The 19,259-nt window shown below is 35.3% G+C and overlaps 2 protein-coding genes across 2 annotated transcripts; both read right to left on the bottom strand.

Moving 5' to 3' along the window:
* Positions 1–96: 96 nt before the first annotated feature.
* si:ch73-347e22.4 (zinc finger protein 729) lies at positions 97–10,242 on the bottom strand. Its single transcript, XM_027144013.2, has 3 exons — positions 8,755–10,242; positions 6,088–6,269; positions 97–5,241 (listed from the first exon to the last, which is right to left on the bottom strand). The coding sequence occupies exons 2-3, from the start codon at positions 6,190–6,192 to the stop codon at positions 694–696; spliced, it is 4,653 nt and encodes a 1,550-aa protein (XP_026999814.2). The 5' UTR covers positions 6,193–6,269; positions 8,755–10,242; the 3' UTR covers positions 97–693.
* Positions 10,243–10,743: 501 nt separating this feature from the next.
* apoea (apolipoprotein Ea) lies at positions 10,744–13,362 on the bottom strand. The gene is made up of 5 exons (XM_027144017.2): positions 13,280–13,362; positions 13,132–13,196; positions 12,353–12,503; positions 11,841–12,128; positions 10,744–11,515 (listed from the first exon to the last, which is right to left on the bottom strand). The coding sequence occupies exons 2-5, from the start codon at positions 13,172–13,174 to the stop codon at positions 11,239–11,241; spliced, it is 759 nt and encodes a 252-aa protein (XP_026999818.1). The 5' UTR covers positions 13,175–13,196; positions 13,280–13,362; the 3' UTR covers positions 10,744–11,238.
* Positions 13,363–19,259: the final 5,897 nt, after the last annotated feature.

The raw sequence follows: 19,259 nt of genomic DNA, 5'->3' as shown, positions 1-19,259 counted from the left end.
CAAGCAAATTACATTTCCAATGGTCCATTAATCTGGAATAAGTGCAAACTTATTGCCATTTTTCTTTCCTGTTGATTTAACACATGTACACATTGCTGTTTTAAGACGTTTTATTGTAAAACTTATAAAGGCTCAATCTAAGACTATTGTAAAGGATTTCAACAAAATTCTCATGAACCGTATTCACCATAAATGAATCAGTTAGTTTACATTCATCAATCCAAAAGCATGTCTGAACATGTCTTTATTTACTGATACAGTATTCAAATCCAAAAATACAAGGTAGCTTTTTTTTTCTAAGATTTCTGGTGCTGGTCTACATAACACTGCAGATTACTTTTCTGGTATACAGGATGAAATGGATAAAAGTTTGTAAACAATCTGTAACTATGACTTACATTCCCATAAATGGCTACCACATTAAGAAAAGGCACAAATGTGGGCTGGTGAAATTGACAATAGGCACAGGAGCAGCAAGGGGTAAACACTTTCTTGTATCTGTAATTATACCATGTCTAATGAGTAAAAATAAATAAAATAGCTTTTTGCAAAAAATAGCCTTTTGTAAATCACCTGTATAACATTTTACCATTCACATTCTTTTACAGTACTTATTAATAACTGAAAAAAAAAATCACTTGTTCAAATTCTTCATTAAAATTGACATGAGTCAAAACAAAAAGTTGTCCACTTTCAGAGACATCTGTAAAGGTATTTTTCTTCTGCACAATAGGTATTACCTAATGCATGTAGTAAATAGTGTTCATATAATCCCATAACACTGTCTAACGTTTCAGAGCAGTCTGCACAACCAAAGATCTCGTCCTGCATTTCATTTTCAGCAGTATTCATGGTGGTTGTTGGGCCCTCCAAGAATACACTTGTTTCAAAAAACTCAATCATTTGGGTACTGTTGTGAGTAGCTTTGTCCTGAAGTTTATCATTTACTATGTCTGTGTGATGCACTGGTATCTCTCCAGTATTCTGAAACTTAATATGATCTTGTTTTTTCAAAGCCTGGGGTTGGTTCATCTTCTCAGTTTCGGTATATTCTTGAGAACTCCCAGAAATGCTTTGTCCAGTTCTACAGTTTGGAGAAACAAGGTCAGTGCTGGCTTCCTGTTGGTAGTCCTCACCACGTGAATGTAGGTTAATGATTGGGATGCGTTTTACCATGCTTGAAAGATGGGGTGACACATACAGCATATCTGGGTGAGGGTATTTAAAAAGGCTCTCCTTTGGGATGGCATCAAGGTCAAGAGTTGATAAGAGAGACCTGCTAGTCGTAGACTCTGCTCCTCCAAGACCAACTGAGGTAGATTCACTTATTTCGGTAGAACCCACTTGACTCTTTAAATCTCTGGTATGACACATCTGATGAGCATAGAGTAGATCCCCATTTGAGAAGCTGCTCTTACATATATTACATTTGTGTAGAAATGTTAAGGGCTCAGATGGGATGGAAGGGAGGAGGCTGGCAGAATTATGAGTGTTCAAATGTTCCTGTAGGCGTTTGTTATTTGCAAATGAGAGATTGCATGGAAGGCATTGGTGAGACCTGGTACCATTGTGAAGGAGACCGTGCTTAACCAAGTTTGTGAAATTACTAAAGCTTCTGGCACAAACATCACACTGTAATTTTTTTGAGAGTCGGTGAAAATTCCATTGGTGAGCATGCAAGCCTTCTTTTAGAGCAAAGGTTTGGGGGCAAAGTGGACAAGCATAGGGTCTGTCTTCAGCATGGTTCAGCAGGTGCATTTTATATGCGCTAAAGAAATGAAATTGGACATTGCACTGTGAACAAACATAGCAACGTCCTTTCCGACAATTAATCCGTTGGTGCAACCAGAGTTTGTTCCACCTTTCAAAAGACTGGCCACAATGTCTACAAGTGTATCTAAAAGCAGGGGCATGTGTTTGCATGTGAAGGGACAAAGTCCTGTATTGTTTGTACCTCTGACTACAACGTGGGCACTTAAATCTCCAGGGAGTTGGTCTTTCAACACATTCCAGAGAATTGTTCAAGGAGGCACAAGTCATCACAGGTGTAGGTGATGGGGGTAACAGATGCACAGTTTCAGGCAAATGTGAAGCATTTACAAACTGAGAGGACTCAGGTCCAAAGTATTCTGTCGGCAGATTACTCAAAGTTTCAGAATTCTTTTCAAAATGGCCAGCACTTGACAGAGAATTTCCTTTGGACACTTCTGTAGAATACTGGTCAGTTTGTAAAGTATCCTTCAAGTAAGCACATTCTCTGGGGTCACTATTCAAGATTTCAGGAAATGAGGAACCACAAGCCACCTCCTCCCCACTTATCTGACAACATACCCTGCAATGAACATTCACTACAGCATTCTTTTCATAGCTCTGCCCACAAGCAAAGCAAAGATAGGGTGGAGACTTTGTGTGGGTTTGAAGGTGAAGAGTATATTGACACCATGTCTGACAGAGTTGTTTGCATATTTGGCACTTGAAGAACACTGGTGTATTAACTTGACCATCAACTCCATAAGTGACCAGAAAGCCCTCTATATCGTAATTCTTTCTGTTTAAATTCTGCTTCTGATTGCATATTTTAGAAATTTGATGCACCCTCAATGCAGGAAGATCAGAGAATTCACAACCACAGTGAGAACAGGAGAACGGTGTCTCCCCTGTGTGTTTTTGAGAATGCTTTTTCAGAGCCTTGATCTGATTAAAACCTTTGGCACAAATTGAACAAGCATAAGGTTTAACTGGCCAGTGGGTCTTCTCATGGACGACTAGCTGTGAAGATGTCCAAAATTCTTTTCGACAAGTCCTACAGGAAAGTAGCTTTTCCTGGTCATGTTTGTGATTTTTTTGGACATATCTGTAGTTAAATTTGTTAGAAATCTCGAAAATTACCCTCTTACTATGCGCAAGGTCTTTTAAAGGTGCTTCAGGTTTGCTGTTTTGTAGACTTGATTCATTATTTTGCTTTAAGTCCTTTACATGGGTTGTTAAATGAGACACCAATTCCCCCTTTTCAGAGAATTTTTTTCTGCAGCATGGACAAGTCCAAGACATAGACTGGACATGGACATTTCTATGGGACCTGAGTTTGGACAGCTGAGCAAATTTCTTGCCACAGAGTTCACGTCTGTAAGGTTTTTCACCTGTATGAATACGCTGATGAGCAATACATGCAGAGATATGACGGAAGGTTTGACGACAGAACTTACAATTGATATATTTCTTTGCAATTCTTGACGATTTAACAGCATCAGTTACTGTAAATGTGTCCTTATTTACTGTAGTCATGTAGTCCTCATCAAGATACTGTGTAAATCTGTCCACTTTCTGAATTGGAGAATGTTTAAGTGAAATTGCATTTGCTCCACATATAGAACTTGTAATGCCAACATCCATTTCTGATAAATCAGTTGCTTTCTCACTCGCAGCCATTAAAGGATTTCTTAACCTTTCATCGTTTTCTCTTTTGTTAAATGCATTGGTAATGCGGAAGTTGAATCCTGTTCTATTAATAGTGGACTGCATAGACAACTCGAACGCTGCATCACCATTTAGCTCAGTGCAGACCGCTTTCTCTGAAGTACAAGGTGTTTTTAGTAGTGTATTAATAGTATTTGATTGGAGATCCTTTCCACTGTTTTGAGCCATGATGTCATGCTGCTCATTATGTATTTCAGTCTTTAACGAGTCTTTAAAACAACCCAATAATCTGTTCATATTTTGTGACCCCTTTTGTAAATTATTTGGGTGTGGACCTGAAGACACCTTGAATACCTGGTCAATGTGATGCCTGAACATTTGACTTGACTTCACACACCTATTCCATCCATAATTGGTATGTGAAGCTGGATTTGTGGCCTTCCCGCTTTTTTGACATCTATCTGCACATCTGTCTCGTAAATATTTTTTTACTGCCTTTATTTTGATCTTTTTCAAATCTTTCCCAGAATTATCAGTTATGTTCTTAGAACCTTCCTGAATTGTTGATGGCCCATTGGTCTTTTTCAGTAGTTTTCTTTTATCTAAGGAGTGCCAAACTCTTTTTTTCATTGTAACAGGAGTACCGATGTTACTGATATTTAGAAAGCATGTCTCACCACTGGGATCAATTTCATGTTCAATCTCTGCAAAGGGAGTTAAATTGTCCTTGTAGGGATCTACTTTGGCTGTTTCTTCCTCAAGGAAATCAGCAGGTGTTTCTGGACTCGTAAAGTTAATTTCAGATTTTTTCTCTTTACTTGTGTTCTCCAAGGTGGAAACGCTGTTCACTTCTGTCTCAGTCAAAGACTGTAATTGGCCCAGGTAATTATAATGAGCAGAACTATCATCATAGACCTCTACAGTATTCAGAATTTTTTGAGTAATTTGGCCATAATCTGTCTCTCCGTCAGTGTTACTTCTCAGTGAGGTATTGTGTGTATCAAATGATGAAAGCTCACATGAAGAGTAACTTTGGCTACAGGTAGGTGTGTCATACAACATGTGTGTCCCTCCATTTTCTATTTTCATCACAACTTCGCAAGAACTTTCAGTGACAGTGGATATAAGGGGGGGATTTATTGATGTACACTTCGGCTTTGTTTTGTTGGTGATGGATTTCTCTTTTTCGGACAATGGATTACACTCTTCATGCTTTGTCCAAGTACTTGTGATTTCCAATGATGGTTGAAAATGCTCCATAGAGGTGAGTGTTGGAGAATTGTCTTTTTCAATGTTATGTTGACTATCAGAGGTAGATAAATATACAGGGTTTGGTTCAGCAGAGATGGTTTCAAAATTCAAATGATGACCAGGCATGCTGAAATGTCTGTAGGAGGTTGCATTGTTGTCTGCACAGCTCTTATTTTGGCTTTCCATACATTGATCAGGACTGACATTTTTACAAGATTGTTCATGTACTTTGGACGTTCTAGGAGAATTATTATGAGCTTGTCTCAAAAATGAGAAACCTTTTTCATCCCCATTACTATTTGATTTGTTAACAGAAACACAACACATGTATTCTTTCAAATTTGTAGCCTGCTCCTCTATATTAAGTCTGACGGGAGTCCACTCATTTGACAAACACAGTCTTCTGGGAAAATATGTCTGCTCTGTAGTTTTAGTCTGTGCTGGAAAGCAAACCTCAGTGGAATCATTAAATCCCGGGGATGAGCCCCGCTTAAGTATTTCGAAACTGGTCTCACTGGGTACCTTGTCATTCAATGATGAGCCATCAAATGCAGGATCCAAGTATTGGACAGCCTGCAAAGGGAAAAAGAACAATCCAATAGTTATCAGTTTAATTACATTTTTAAATGAACACAGTTATACAAGTAACTTATTTTATGCCTTCTTTTTGTTGGTTTTTTGTAATCAAATCATTACCCATCATCTGCTAGAAAACATGATTTGGCTTAAAGTGAGACTTAGAACATCTCAGAAAATAAATTCAGATGGCTCTTGTGCTTTAGTTACTTCTTTCTTCAACATCAGATTCTACATGATTGAACCTTATCTACAGGTTCAATATAGTTTTTTTGCAAATTCCACTGCTCTTGGTGATTTATAAATCAATGGTGTTCCACATGTCTGCTAGCAGAGCCGGCGGCAATTCCATCCAATTACTAAACTCTAAAGCCTCTTGGATCACAGATGTCCATACAGAAGGGTTGTCTCAGTTTCTAGTCAACTAAGCATCTGTTCAAAAAACAGGAAAGCTAATGTACCGTAATTCAAATAACTACTAGTTACAATAATGGCGAGCAGTAAAACATCTCAGAATTAAACAGGGGATGGGTTACAACAGCAATTATTGCAGCTTTTCTGTCTGTCTGAACCACATTCTTTTTTGATCTGTTCTTATAAAACCACCCCAACTGGCATCAACAAACTTCAAACATACCACGTCACTGAGTTCACATTTTCCCCATTCTGATGTTTCATATGAACACTATCTGAAAACTCCTAACCTTTTGCACATGATCTGATTTCAGTGCCACCACACAATTAGTTGATTGGATAGTTGGATCCGTAAGGAGCCATACAGGTATTCATGAATGGATACTTTAAAAAAAGTGTCTGATGAACATATGTATAATATTAATTTACCTGTTGTTGTGCGGCTAACTGGTCGTTTTCAGAATTGTGCATGTTGCTCATTTCTGACTCTTTTCTTTCTTCATAATCCTCTGGAATGTCTAGCAATATATCCATACTAGCTTGCTGACAGACTGTAAAACTGGAATCCTTCTTTGGCTCAGGTGTTGTTCTAGATGGAATTTCATGGCAATCTGAGGAAAAAAACATGATGTGTGTATGTTGATGATGACAGCACTACTTCATGCACAATTCTTTGCATCCTCGCAACAGGCCCCTAAAAACAGTATTTGAAGTTTTTAAAGGAAAGGTACAACACCCAAAGCTTGTCATATTAAAACCGCCCAGCGCATCACAGGGACTCCACTTCCTGCCATGGAGGACATCCACAAGATGACAAAAACATTCTTAAGGACTCCTCTCATCCTGCCCATAGACTGTTTTCACTTCTGCCCTGCAGCAGGCGTTTCAGGTGCCTCCGGACCAGGACTAGCCGATTAAATAACAGCTTTTTTCCTAGAGCTGTCTCTTTACTGAACTCTGCCACTCACTGATCCTACTGTCCTTCACTCTACTGCCACACACACCTCACACTACGCTATTGTGCTAATGGACTGTCTAAACTAAAACTTCTGATCACTTGTACATTTACTCAATCATACCCCACAATTCGTTATTGAACTAATGGACTGTTACATAAAATCATGCTCATTTGCACACTTGCTCTCCTTTTTGCATTGCTGCTCACCATTGCCTTACCATTGTATATACACACCTAATTTCTGTAAATAATAACAGCAATATATTATATTATGACCATAGTACATATCCTCCTGTATATTCGGTTAATCGTAATAATATATTTTGTTTATAGCACATACCCTCTGTAAATTTTAGTTTATAGTAATAGACATCTGTATAGTATGTTCATAGCACATATACAGTATATTCATCTGTATATTATATTCATAGAATGAATATATATATATATATATATATATATATATATATATATATATATATATATATATATATATATATATATATATATACACACACATACATACACGCACACATTAGTACATATATAGTACACACGCACATAATAGTACATATATATTCATTTGTATATTATATTCATAGAACATACAGTATCTGTAAATTACTGTTTATAGTAATAGCCATATATTTTTTTAAAGCACATATCCTTCTGTAAATCTGTATATTGTTCATAGTATGCACACAACTGTAAATCACTCCAGATTACCACTAACTTAACTTATTTAAATCTTGTACAAACTGTATATCCTGCACTTGCTACTATCGCACTCTGGTTAGACCTAAACTGCATTTCGTTGCCTTGTACTTGTACATGCGTAATGACAAAGTTATATCTAATCTAATCTAAGCATTCATAAAATGAAAATAATAATCCTTCATGAAAACCTTGCAATGTAGTGATCGTGGGCAAACATTAAGAACATTTCCATCCCATTTTTACCATTGATAACTTTTCCACATTAAGTGGAAACATCATTATTATTAACCAGTAATTGTCTTGGTGTATTATCTCCTACTCTATGACTAAGCACACCACCTGCAGTCAAAGAAGAGAGTTTCCATACATTTTTTCATCACTCTGACTTAACTTCTTTTCCATTTGCACATAAAATGAAAACAGAATAAAATTGTTAATCAAAGTACAAAATGGTAAACTGACTGGTTGAAAAGCAAGATGTAATACACACAGATAATGCCAAATCTGGATAATAATTCTGTCTAATAGCTATTGTCGGGAGATTCCAGTCTTAAGGAGGAATTTAAGGAGCAAGACTGATTCTCAGAATGGTACAGATGGCAATCATGTGTCTATGACCTATGCATGAGAAACATGGCAAATAACATTTCCTTTGAGTGAGTTACATTTTGCTCTGATACATGAAGAGCAGTTTTAAAACCCGAGTGGATTCATGAGTGTTGTAGAGATTATCCCTCACTCGCCCCATGTGTTTTAGTAGGGAAAAACTGGCAGTTACCTTGTATTGTAGTGTAAAGTTTTTTTTTTTTTTCACCAGACTTTTTAAAATTTGAATGAAACTGCTCATGAAGATGCTCCAGCTAATGTACAGTCAAGCAAGTATGGCTTTGCAAAAAATAAATAAATAAACAAATAAATGAAAAATGAAAGGCTTATAAATGGTATTTTGAGAGTAACTATTAAGTATTAAGTATGTGGTATTTTAAAAATGCAAACTGTAATACTGCAATATAATACTACAACATTAAGGCCTACATTTTGTCTTAATTCATGGATGACAAACTTATCTTAGTAACAAAACTATAGTTATATTACTTAATATTACTGAGTAATTATTCAATATTATATATTTCGGATATTTTAATCTTTCAAGTATTATCTTCCTTGTGTCCTGTATAGTAGGAAACAGTAATGCTACAGATACCAACATTGTTTTTATTTTGTTTGGTTGTCCTTTTCTCAGGAATTGCTGGGAATTGATTTTTTTTTAATCATAGCTATGTCTCAAGTAATTTCTCAACGCCCGGTGACAAAACTCCAAGCATTAATACACATCTCTAAGCATGCTGTTTTAGCTGAACTCACATGTTAAAAGTCATTAAATTCAAGAAGCTGCAGAAACTTGCCTCAAATATGCTCACCTCAGCTTTAACAATCGTCAAAAGCGCCCAAAGTTAAACCCGAACAAGATTTTATCTTCTTCTTCTTTTTTTTTTTTTTTTAAAAAATATACTGAAGAATTTTCTGTTCTTCGCGTTTCCCAAGCACAACATATGCCAAACCGGAAGTGAGTGACTTTCAAAGAAACCGCGTACTCGAAATACTACACCACTTCCGGTTAGGGTGGGCGATGGTTCTGCCTTTTTTTTTAACACGTGGGGAGCCAAATTCACGCACGTCGACATCACTGTTTTTCTTTACTTTTTGAGGTACAACCTTTAGTTGAATGTAGTCTATAGGGAAAAAGTTTGTCTACACCTGACCTAATCATCCAGATTTAGTTTGCCTTTGCTTTCCACTAGTCTAGACTATAGAAATTTGGGTTTATACATAAATTATAGAGAATAGAATATAATGGACAATACAATATGAAAAAAAAAACAGTTCATCCTAAAGGTGTTGAGTGGGGTTGAGGTAAATCCATGTCTTATTGGAGCTCATTTTGTACTGGTTTGGCATTTTGGTTTCAGGGGAAGTGTAAGGTTACAGCATGCAAAGACATTCTATACAATTATGTGCCTCAGATGACTTATAGGTGGGATGGTCCACTAACATTAGGCCATGCATGCTGCATTTGACTAGAGGTTGTACCGTGGAGAAGCATCTCATTTAACTGTCTACTGTGTCAGCTATATATGGTTGAAATGACAATAAAAGCTTTTTGACTTGACTTGTAACTTGTATTTCCTAACCTGCAAACAGAAAAAGACAAAAAAAAAAAAAACTCTGGATAGTCTTTTGATCAAGTTCCTCTGAGTTCAGGGAATCAGCATGGCTCCACACAGCATCAAAATTCAACAAAGTAGCACTTGAGTTGAGCACAATTATTTATGCTGTATTTACAAGTATATGCTTTTGATCAATCAAAATACTGACATACGAAAGCTTTAATAATGTTAAATCTATGACACTGACTATAGAATTTATTTTTTTAAGGAGGCAAATATACATCACTCTTCACAGTTAGTTGGCTTGCTTGTTGCTAACAAAAGAGGAATATCTACAAACAGGTACAAAATGACATTATTCCAAATTCCAAATTAAGTGAAATGCAGCAGTTCTTTAGTGTTGAACAAATAGAATGAAATGCTTTTCCTCTATAAAAGCATTTCATTCTATTTGTTCAACACTAAAGAAAACAGTTTCAAATCAAAAAGTACACAAGTACATTTTAGATCTTCAGTATATGTACAAACGTTCATGCTAACATTGGTATAACTGCTGCATTTCACTTAATTTGGAATTTGGAATAATGTCATTTTGTACCTGTTTGTAGATATTCCTCTTTTGTAAGCAACAAGCAAGCCAACTAACTGTGAAGAGTGATGTACTTTTTGATTTGAAACTGTTTTCTTTAGTGTTGAACAAATAGAATGAAATGCTTTTCCTCTATAAAAGCATTTCACCACAGCAGGTTGCCAGCAGGTTAATTTTTTTTAGTGAAAATATGTGGTGATTTGTTGAAAGTTGCATATTTCACACAGGTTATGACTTGCATTTATAACATGATATGACTTACATTACCACACTTTAGTTTTTGTAATGAACATTATAGTCTGAAGTGGTTTATTCCTTGTTTACACATTATTTACAATTATTACCTTATAATTATTACCTAGTAAATTCTAAATAAATATTGCCTTACAGAAAGCTTCATCATGTCAACAATTATCTTTGTTAATAACAACATATTATTAAAATGTATTTATTAGGCTTAAATTTTGTGGAGATTCATCTATATAATTAAGTCATCATTCCTATCTTGCATCATGATTTTTTGTTCAATATAACAATTTAGCAGGAAATAAGCCCATATTCTGATTCCTAAAATAGAAACGTCTAAATTATTTTTTTTTGTTTATTTATTATAGACTTACATATCCCTAAAGGCACTTTGTACTGAGACAAAGTTTGCTGCACAGATTTGAAAAGATTTATTTTCTCGTCAATGAAAAATATATATCATGGAGGGAACATATAAAAATAATACAGCAGAGTATTGCTTCTTATTTGAGTGAAAATTGGCACTTGAAGGCTTGCTTCCAACATTTTATGGTTGGTACCATTACTTCTTATAGAAACTTTATCTGTTTGCATCCTATTCTAGGTTTATAACACAGCTTAAATTTAAGATTCTTTGTAAAGTCAATGACATTCTGCTGTAGTACTGAAGCCAATGTTCTAAGCAGTGTAAGCAAAACAGACAGGTTCAATTGTTCTTGAAGTACTTAATTTTAATTTAGTGCTGAATAAATAGTCACAGCAGATATAATAGTAGGCCTAAGTATTTTGTTTTATTTATTTTTTTCAATAACCTGAGCATAATGTCTACTTTGTATCACATTTTCAGCTTATTAGATCTTATATGTGGTTTAAAGTTTTTATTGATGGTGCCTAGTTCACCCTCAATTAAAGAATTGCTGAAACCAGTTTTGAGCGTTCTCTATTTTCTTCTGTAATTTGGCATGCAAATCACTTTTGATCATCTCAGACTCCCCTTTGATATACATCCATTTCTCCACCAATTGTTCAGCTTGGTCATTAAGCAAATCTTTAAGGGTGTTAAACTTCTCCTCAGCATTTTGGCGCACAACGTCAAAGTAAGACTTCAGGCGTTCGTTCATGTTGTCCGCATGCTGATCAGCACGAGCTTGGACTTCTTTGATGTAAGTTTCAATTTTCCTTAAGAGCAGTTCAGAAAGAAAAGGAAGACACAAAGACACTTTGTGAGGTTCAGTATTTAAATAAAAAAAAAAATTAAATTAAATAAAATTAAATAAATAAAAAAAGCCTATACAAACATTAAGAGGTTTGTAATGTTAGGACACCAAGCTCCGTCACATGACTGACAAGAAAATGCATTTTTATGCATTATGTTTTAGCATTTGTGAAATAAATATGTAATATAAAAGTTACATATAAATTAATTATAAGTAATCTAAATAGATTTTATTTTTAATAATCTATCTATTATCTTATATAATTATATGTGTTCTAAATAACTCACTTTTTGATCTCTAGGGTGTCTTTGTTGAAGCGTTTCTTCAGTTTACGGATGTATGCATTAACTTTGCTATCGATCTCATCTGCATTCTGCTCCACCATGGTTTGGAGCTCCTGGCTGTATTCTGTAATGCGATTCTTTGCCTCCTCCATATGAACACGCAGTTTGTTTATCAGCAGCTGAAGATCATCGTGCACTTCTCGAGCCTTCTCCTTGGCAAATGGTACCAGCTTTGACTGCACATCATCAGTGTACATCTGCAGCTCGGCCATGCTGTCACTGATTAGCGTGCTAAAATGTGAAAATAGAGCTTTTCATTGAAGGACATGTTAACATATGGTATGTAGGACAAGTGTCACTTCCTTACAAATACAGCAAGTGAGAAAGTGTAAGATTCTCTCTCTCTCTCTCTCTCTGTGTGTGTGTGTGTGTGTGTGTGTGTGTGTGTGTGTGTGTGTGTGTGTGTGTGTGTGTGTGTGTGTGTGTGTGTGTTTGGTTTACTTTACTATACTCACTCAAGCTCTCTTCCAAGTTGGGTGTCTTGTATGCTTGCCTTCATATTTTCAGCTGTGGAGCTCACACTGTTTACATACTCCCAGAACTTATCCACCATCTCCTCCCAATGGGTTTTAGGTTCATCCTGAATCAGGAATCTTCCCTGACAGGCTAATAGTAAAAGCAGAAGGATTACACCATCAATTTTGTTTTGCACTGATTGAATTCTATATTAGATATTGTTTACAGTGCAATTGAATTTAAAAACAAAAGTTTACATTATAACAACAAAAATGGGCAATAATGAAACTAGACAGGTAATAAAAATCAAGTCAAGAAGCTTTTATTGTCATTTCAACCATATATAGCTGATGTAGTACATAGTGAAATGAAGCAACATCTTTCAAGACAATGATGCTACATAATACACAGAGCTAAGAATTTAAAGTAAGTTGTCCTAGCCACATATAATGCATCGTGTGCAACCTAGTGCAAACATTTTTTTTTTGCATAACCTGAGCATAATTTAAATTTCCTACCACATTTTCAGCTTGTTAGATCTGGTTTACAGTTTTTATTGATGGTGTCTAGTTCCCCCTCAATTTAAGAATAGCTGAAAACATTTTTATTTATTTTTTGTATGACCCATTTTCTGAAATAGGCATACAAATTACTTTTGACCTCCTCAGCCTTGATCAATCTTTACATGATGTGTACTTTAGAAAACTAATACCTTAATGATTAATTACAATAAAATTGTGCCATAAATTTAGTAGCCATTTATGCCATAAAATCTTACCTGAGATGACTGAAAGGGCACAGATTGCAGCTACCAATTTCATGATTATTCCTCAGAGAGCACACCTGCAAAAAAACACAAGATTCATGAGATCCAGAATTAACTGATTATGAAAAGAGAATCTTAACAGAAATAGATTATCTAAGACCTTTAACACTAATGACTTGTGGTAGTGGAGTCACTGCAATAAGCCTTTGGAATGGGCAGGAATTTATATAGCTTGGATTTAGTCACGTGTCCACATAAAACATTTAGGTGTAGTTAAAGAAGCTGCCTCTGGCCAAAGTTCTTGTACCAGCATGCTCTGCTAATCATTTTTAATTGCCATATTCCATTCCACGTTGCAGCAAAGAGGTTCCAAAAGTCAAAAGTGCAGATATAAAAATATCCAGGAGAGATAATGATAGAAATGTTTTCCTACTACCAAAATGTTTCATAAAGTGTGTGAATACTAAGAATGCGACTCAGAGCGTATTCAAACCTAGGAATTCATTTAAGTTATGTTCAAGTGTTGAAAACTGTGGACCTCTGATGAAGTAATAATCCTTACTTAATGAAGTGTGTCAGCCTGTTTCAATCAAATGAACTTAATTAAGCGTGGATATAATCTTCACCTTATAATCTTCACCTTTGTACAAGGTCTAGCCTATACGCACTTTTTTAAAAAAAAAAACATGTTTAGATAGACATATTATGACCTATGGACCAAGGTTTATCAAAATAATCACAGATGACATAATTATGGCAAATTTATTTTGCTGTTCCTATAAGGCATATCATGCATCACATGGTGAAACAAACTCAAGATGAAAGACAAATGATTAGTTCATTTTAGCTGATCCATTTCTTTTCATTTCTGAACTTTTTCAAATATTGAATAATTTTAGTCATGTTTCTCAAAATCACATGGCATACTAAATGTAAATGCATATGTTTTCCCTACTATATGTATTGACATTGTTTATAACTATGAAATTGCAGCGGGTTAAAGTGTCTTGGGGAAAAATTGCCAAGAGGGAAATTGTTTATTCATGTTAATACTTGTGGTTGGAAGGATCATTGTGATTTCTGTAGTACATCTGAGCTAAATGTGCAGGTGACAAGGTAATGTGTCACTGGTTAAAAAGCCATCCCAAATATTTAAGCAACACTATGTTACTGGACTCTCTAATGGTTTCCCTATTTCTCTTTTGTTTCTATATATGCATTGTTTAACATAAACTGTCCACGTAAACTGTTGTTATTTAACAAAGTAAAATGCATAAACATTGATATGGTAATACTTATGTTAGGAGAAATGTATTTAGCATTTATGGAAAGAGTATCTGGTGTTAGTGCTGCAACCATCAGTAAGTTATTCACTACTGAAAGGTCTTCAGGGCTGAGGTCTTTCTTTTTTTGGATTATGACAAACCCTTTTTTAATCTAAGATTAAATTAATTATCTTAAAAATTAAAAATTGTAATCATTGGTCGATCACCACAGTATAAGATGAATTACAGATTTTGGATTGTGCTGATTTCGTAAAAGATTTCACTTCTTGGTGGTAATGATTCACCATGGATTATTGGATTATTGGATTATTAAGCACAGTATAAAAAGTAATGTGTTGTTTTTATGTTGTTACATATTTGCTTTTGTTTATTTTCATGTTGGTCTCAATAATTCTAGATTGGACTGTGCATATGATGCTGACCTAATTTCATTTTATGTGGAAAGTAAAAATAAAGGGACTAATAAGTTCTATTCTATATTAGCTTAAGTTAGCCATTTGCAGCAAAAACTTTAAGTCAAAATAACTGTAGAATTCGACAGTAGAATTTGCCCAGAAGGGAAATCAGTGAAATAGTGACAGATATATACCTGTTTAAGTCTCATATACTGAGACTGTCACTTTTTTGATATATTACAGTTTAACTGGTGCTTTAATGATTTTGATGTAGGGGAGAGGAATTTTGTTTTGGGGAGCCATTAGGAGACTGATATTATGAATCTGTATATTATCAAAGATGTATATGTGACTGTATATGACTTTTTTTTTGTATCCATGTAACCGAATGGGTTTCCTGTGGGTTCTCGTAGGTGTGTGTGTGTGTGTGTGTGTGTGTGTGTGTGTGTGTGTGTGTGTGTGTGTGTGTGTGTGTGTGTGTGTTTATTTATTTATTTTATTTTTTATTTTATTTATTTGAATTAGGACAGTGCACATTAATCAACAAATCACCAATGAGCATCAGTGTAAATATGCCGGAATTAGCACAATAGCTAAATTTCATCCGTTGTCCTAAGGCAGGTATCATAAAACACAAAAAACAAATTACTTACAAACATAACAAAATGCATGTAGACATATTACACAGAACAACAGAGACTAAGTACGGTAAAGAGCAGTCACACAGAAGTTAAAAGGCCACTATGAACAGACATCCAATAAGAAAATGATTTACATATGGGTACATCGCTGGTTTGATTTCAGCCATTGTTTAGGGTTTTTTTTTAAAGGTTAAGTAATTGTCACGATTCCTAACTTGAGTTGGTAAAGTATTCCATGACTGTGTGCCTCTGATAGACACCACCATTTGGCTAAATTTAGTTGTACATTACAGTCTCCTCAGTGTGTGTGTGTGTGTGTGTGTGTGTGTGTGTGTGTGTGTGTGTGTGTGTGTGTGTGTGTGTGTGTGTGTGTGTGTGTGTGTGGTGTCCCATCAAGATTCTGAAACCACTGCAATCAGGATAAAGTGGTCACTGAAGACTGGCAGATTATATAATCTATGCAGCCCCTGACAAGTACTTAGACTACCCTGTTAAACCTGCTAAAAGATAGGATATTAAGATGCATTTTGCTGCAAGGTAAGACAGGAGGAATTTACCCCTTCCCCCATATAGTTTAGCTAAGCAGGTGGTGCTGTAAAAGTGGAGTCTGAGGAGCAAATCTCTTACCATGTGCTGAGGAGTTTAGCTCGGGAATTTCATAGCTGAATTAGAAAACAAGATCATTATTATTTATTCAGAATATGAACAAATTATTGATTTTTTTTGTTCAATATGCTTGAATGCTAATGACCAAAGAAATTTACATTTAGGACTGAAATCGGAATTTTGAGTTTGATTTCATCTATATAATTTTCAATTCAAATAATGAAGAAAATGCTATATGTTTTATCTAATTAGTATTTAATTTTATTACATTTTTAAAGCAGGTTAATCTCTCAATCTTTCAATTTACTTCTTACAGCAAAACACAGTGCCTTTGGGAATGTTGTTTTGTAGATCAAAATGTTGACTTAAATCTTCTGTCACAAAATGCTCAGTTAATGTAAGCTAAACTGCAATTAAATGTAGAAATATTGACACCATCAAAAAAAATTTGCAAAAGGATGATAAAAAAATTAATCAATAGATACAATTAGTCCCTTTTATTAATTAAGATCTTGTTGTGGTGAAGTTTACTAAATGAACTTGTGCATTTAGTTGATCCTCCAAGATACCAGGAATGTATTGCTCCCACATAATATAATGTTGTCAGCCTTACATCTAAACAGTTTTTTTGACTGTGGACAAGAGGGTTGCCTCTAAGAGAGTTTAGGTTTCAGTAATGGAAATAGGTTGAAAAGCTGTTGTGTGCATGTACCAAAGTGCAATTCATTAGTATTCCGTCATGAAGAAGGTAAAGAAGATTAAGAGGGTGCTTCCTACTGACTCCATAGGGCTCATTATTGGAATAAAAAGGATACAAGAAATGAGAAATGTGGTTGCCAATGGCCTGCCCATAACTGTCAGTAGCAAACACTTTCTCCAAACACAGGCTCACTCATAAGTGTACTTGGTAAAAGAAAATTTTGGACCAAGAATTTATCTGATAAATCCAGAAGAGCCTTCCAGGTTGCTTGAAAATGTCTGGAAAAAGTTCTGGAGAGAGATGAATTTATCTCACACTAACAAAAGTCATTCTGTGTTTAAAGATAAGTTGGGAACATTCAGGAGCAGTGCTAGCTCAATGGTTAAGGCGTTTGACTACTAAGTTCAAAATCTCATGATCCCACCAAGCTGCCATTGCTGGGCCCTTGAGCAAGGCTCTTAACCATCAAGTGCTTACTTTTATAAATTAGATAAATATAAGTCACTTTGGATAAGGGCATCTGCAAAATGTTGTAAATGTAAGTCTGAATGAATTTTTGTTCATGTTTTCAAGCGTAGACACAAACACAAGAAGCCAGAGGTCTGTCAGTAATTGTCATGGCAGTGAACTTAGGGTGAGCTGGTGGACGCCAGTGGTGAGAGAAGCCACCAAGCACAATAAGGAGACCGTACATGTAATGTTTGTGGAGGGTTTTCCTGATTCATATGACTGGTGTCCAAACATATGAGGAGTAGAAAAACTAGGGTGTGCAATCTCTGCTTAGCACATGCAGGGCAAATATGACCTCTGCTGGAGATATTGTGGAAAAGTGGAAAACTCAGTGGACATTTGGGCTGTCACACAGTTTGAATATAATTTATTTAATTGAGTATGATTAGTTTTTTCAGAAAAACGTGTTTTTTTAATGCAAACTTCAAGTTCAAAAATTCAAGTCTCCCTGCCTACAAGACTGACTCGAATTGACAATCCTACCACAGCTAAGAATTAAATATTTAATTCAGAGTTGAAATAACTGTTGTATATAAACATTCCTGCTGCCAATCATGCGTCAATTTTTCCACTTCTGTATAGTTCTGTATATTTTTATAGTTATTATATTATATATAGTGGTGATTTAATTATATGCAAATTATGGTTTCTATGTACTTACATACTCTTATGGTTATTGTCTTTTTTAATGCATTTACTGTCTGGTGTTATTGTATTTTTATTCTGTTTTATTGTTTGTCCTATACCACTTTGGCTCACAGAGTGATTACTGAAAAGAATTAAACCAGTGACCAGTCACTGGAATGTAAAACAATAGAATTTTATTTAATAACAAACAAAATATTTAATAACTTAAATAGAAAAAAGCTAAGAATAAAGCTGGCACAGCACATGCACCATAACAATATTAATAAGTTATAAATTATTCGAAAATAGATTAACAGTATATAAATCTAAACAAAAAAAATATAAATTTTTATATTATTAAATAAACCATGCAGTAACATCCTAAAAAAACCTCCTAGTAATTCTTAAACCAAGAATACATTAAAATACAATATATTAAAAACTTTAACAAATTCACCAGATAAAGAGTAATACATGTACCATAACAAATATGTGACAAATTATATACAGTATAATATATATATATATAAATCACACAACTACAACCTAGAACAAAGCAGAAATATACAATTTAAACATAAAATATTTATACATTACATATAGAGTACCAAATAAAATTGCAACGTAGCTATATTTTCTTTATTTTTCTTTTGTGATTGTCTCAGTCATTGGAGAGTAAAGTATGGTGAGTAAAGTAAGCTAAGTATGGTGACCCATAGTCAGAATTTGTTCTCTGCTTTTAACCCATCCAAAGTGCACACACACAGCAGTGAACAAACACACAGTGAACACACACCCGGAGCAGTGGGCAGCCATTTATGTTAAGCTGGTGGAGTGCTTCAGGGCTGGGGAGTGGTGGTGGCTGAGGGACCAAAGACAACAAACAGAGTGACTGCAGGTTTGGTGTTGGGACCAGACATGACAGTGTTGGGCCCAATGGGATCAGCTCTGGCTTGCTCCATGGTGCTTGGCAGAGGAAGCAGCAATCTCTGTTTTTTCTGTCTTTCTCAGGTAGGTTTGAGGGGTATGTGGAGATTAGGCTCCTCTTGAGTCTTGCTTGCCCTACAGTGTTCTGTGGCAAGATGTAGTTGTGGAATTGCCCTTGTTCTTGGCATGTTGGTGCAGCCGGGCAAATGCTGGCAGGTTGCAGTGGCTCAGCAGAAACAGGAACAAGAAGCGAGAGACCTTGGAGCATGGATAATTAACGTGCAACACTGCTTGCTATAATAGTTATATTGTTTTAAATACAAGATTCTTTCTTCTTCTTTTCATTTTCACTCTTTTAAAAATGCCACTCACCTGTTGACTGCTGAGGGTTAGACCTGTTTGCCCCCTTAGTCCCACCAGGTAATCAGCCAGGTTGTCCACCTGGTCG

The sequence above is a fragment of the Tachysurus fulvidraco genome, chromosome 7 (genome assembly GCF_022655615.1).
Source record: "Tachysurus fulvidraco isolate hzauxx_2018 chromosome 7, HZAU_PFXX_2.0, whole genome shotgun sequence".
In the NCBI taxonomy this organism is placed as follows: Eukaryota; Metazoa; Chordata; class Actinopteri; order Siluriformes; family Bagridae; genus Tachysurus; species Tachysurus fulvidraco.
This window is presented reverse-complemented; position numbering and strand designations above follow the sequence as displayed.

Bases quoted from the DNA above. Each gene is read 5' to 3' on its own strand.
- si:ch73-347e22.4 (XM_027144013.2), bottom strand. From the start codon at position 6,192: ATGGATATATTGCTAGACATTCCAGAGGATTATGAAGAAAGAAAAGAG. The intron at 5,242-6,087 runs GTAAATTAATAT...TTCCCTTTGCAG, and splicing joins AGTTAGCCGCACAACAACAG to GCTGTCCAATACTTGGATCC.
- apoea (XM_027144017.2), bottom strand. From the start codon at position 13,174: ATGAAATTGGTAGCTGCAATCTGTGCCCTTTCAGTCATCTCAG. The intron at 12,129-12,352 runs GTGAGTATAGTA...TTCACATTTTAG, and splicing joins CAACTTGGAAGAGAGCTTGA to CACGCTAATCAGTGACAGCA. The intron at 11,516-11,840 runs GTGAGTTATTTA...ACTGCTCTTAAG, and splicing joins GACACCCTAGAGATCAAAAA to GAAAATTGAAACTTACATCA.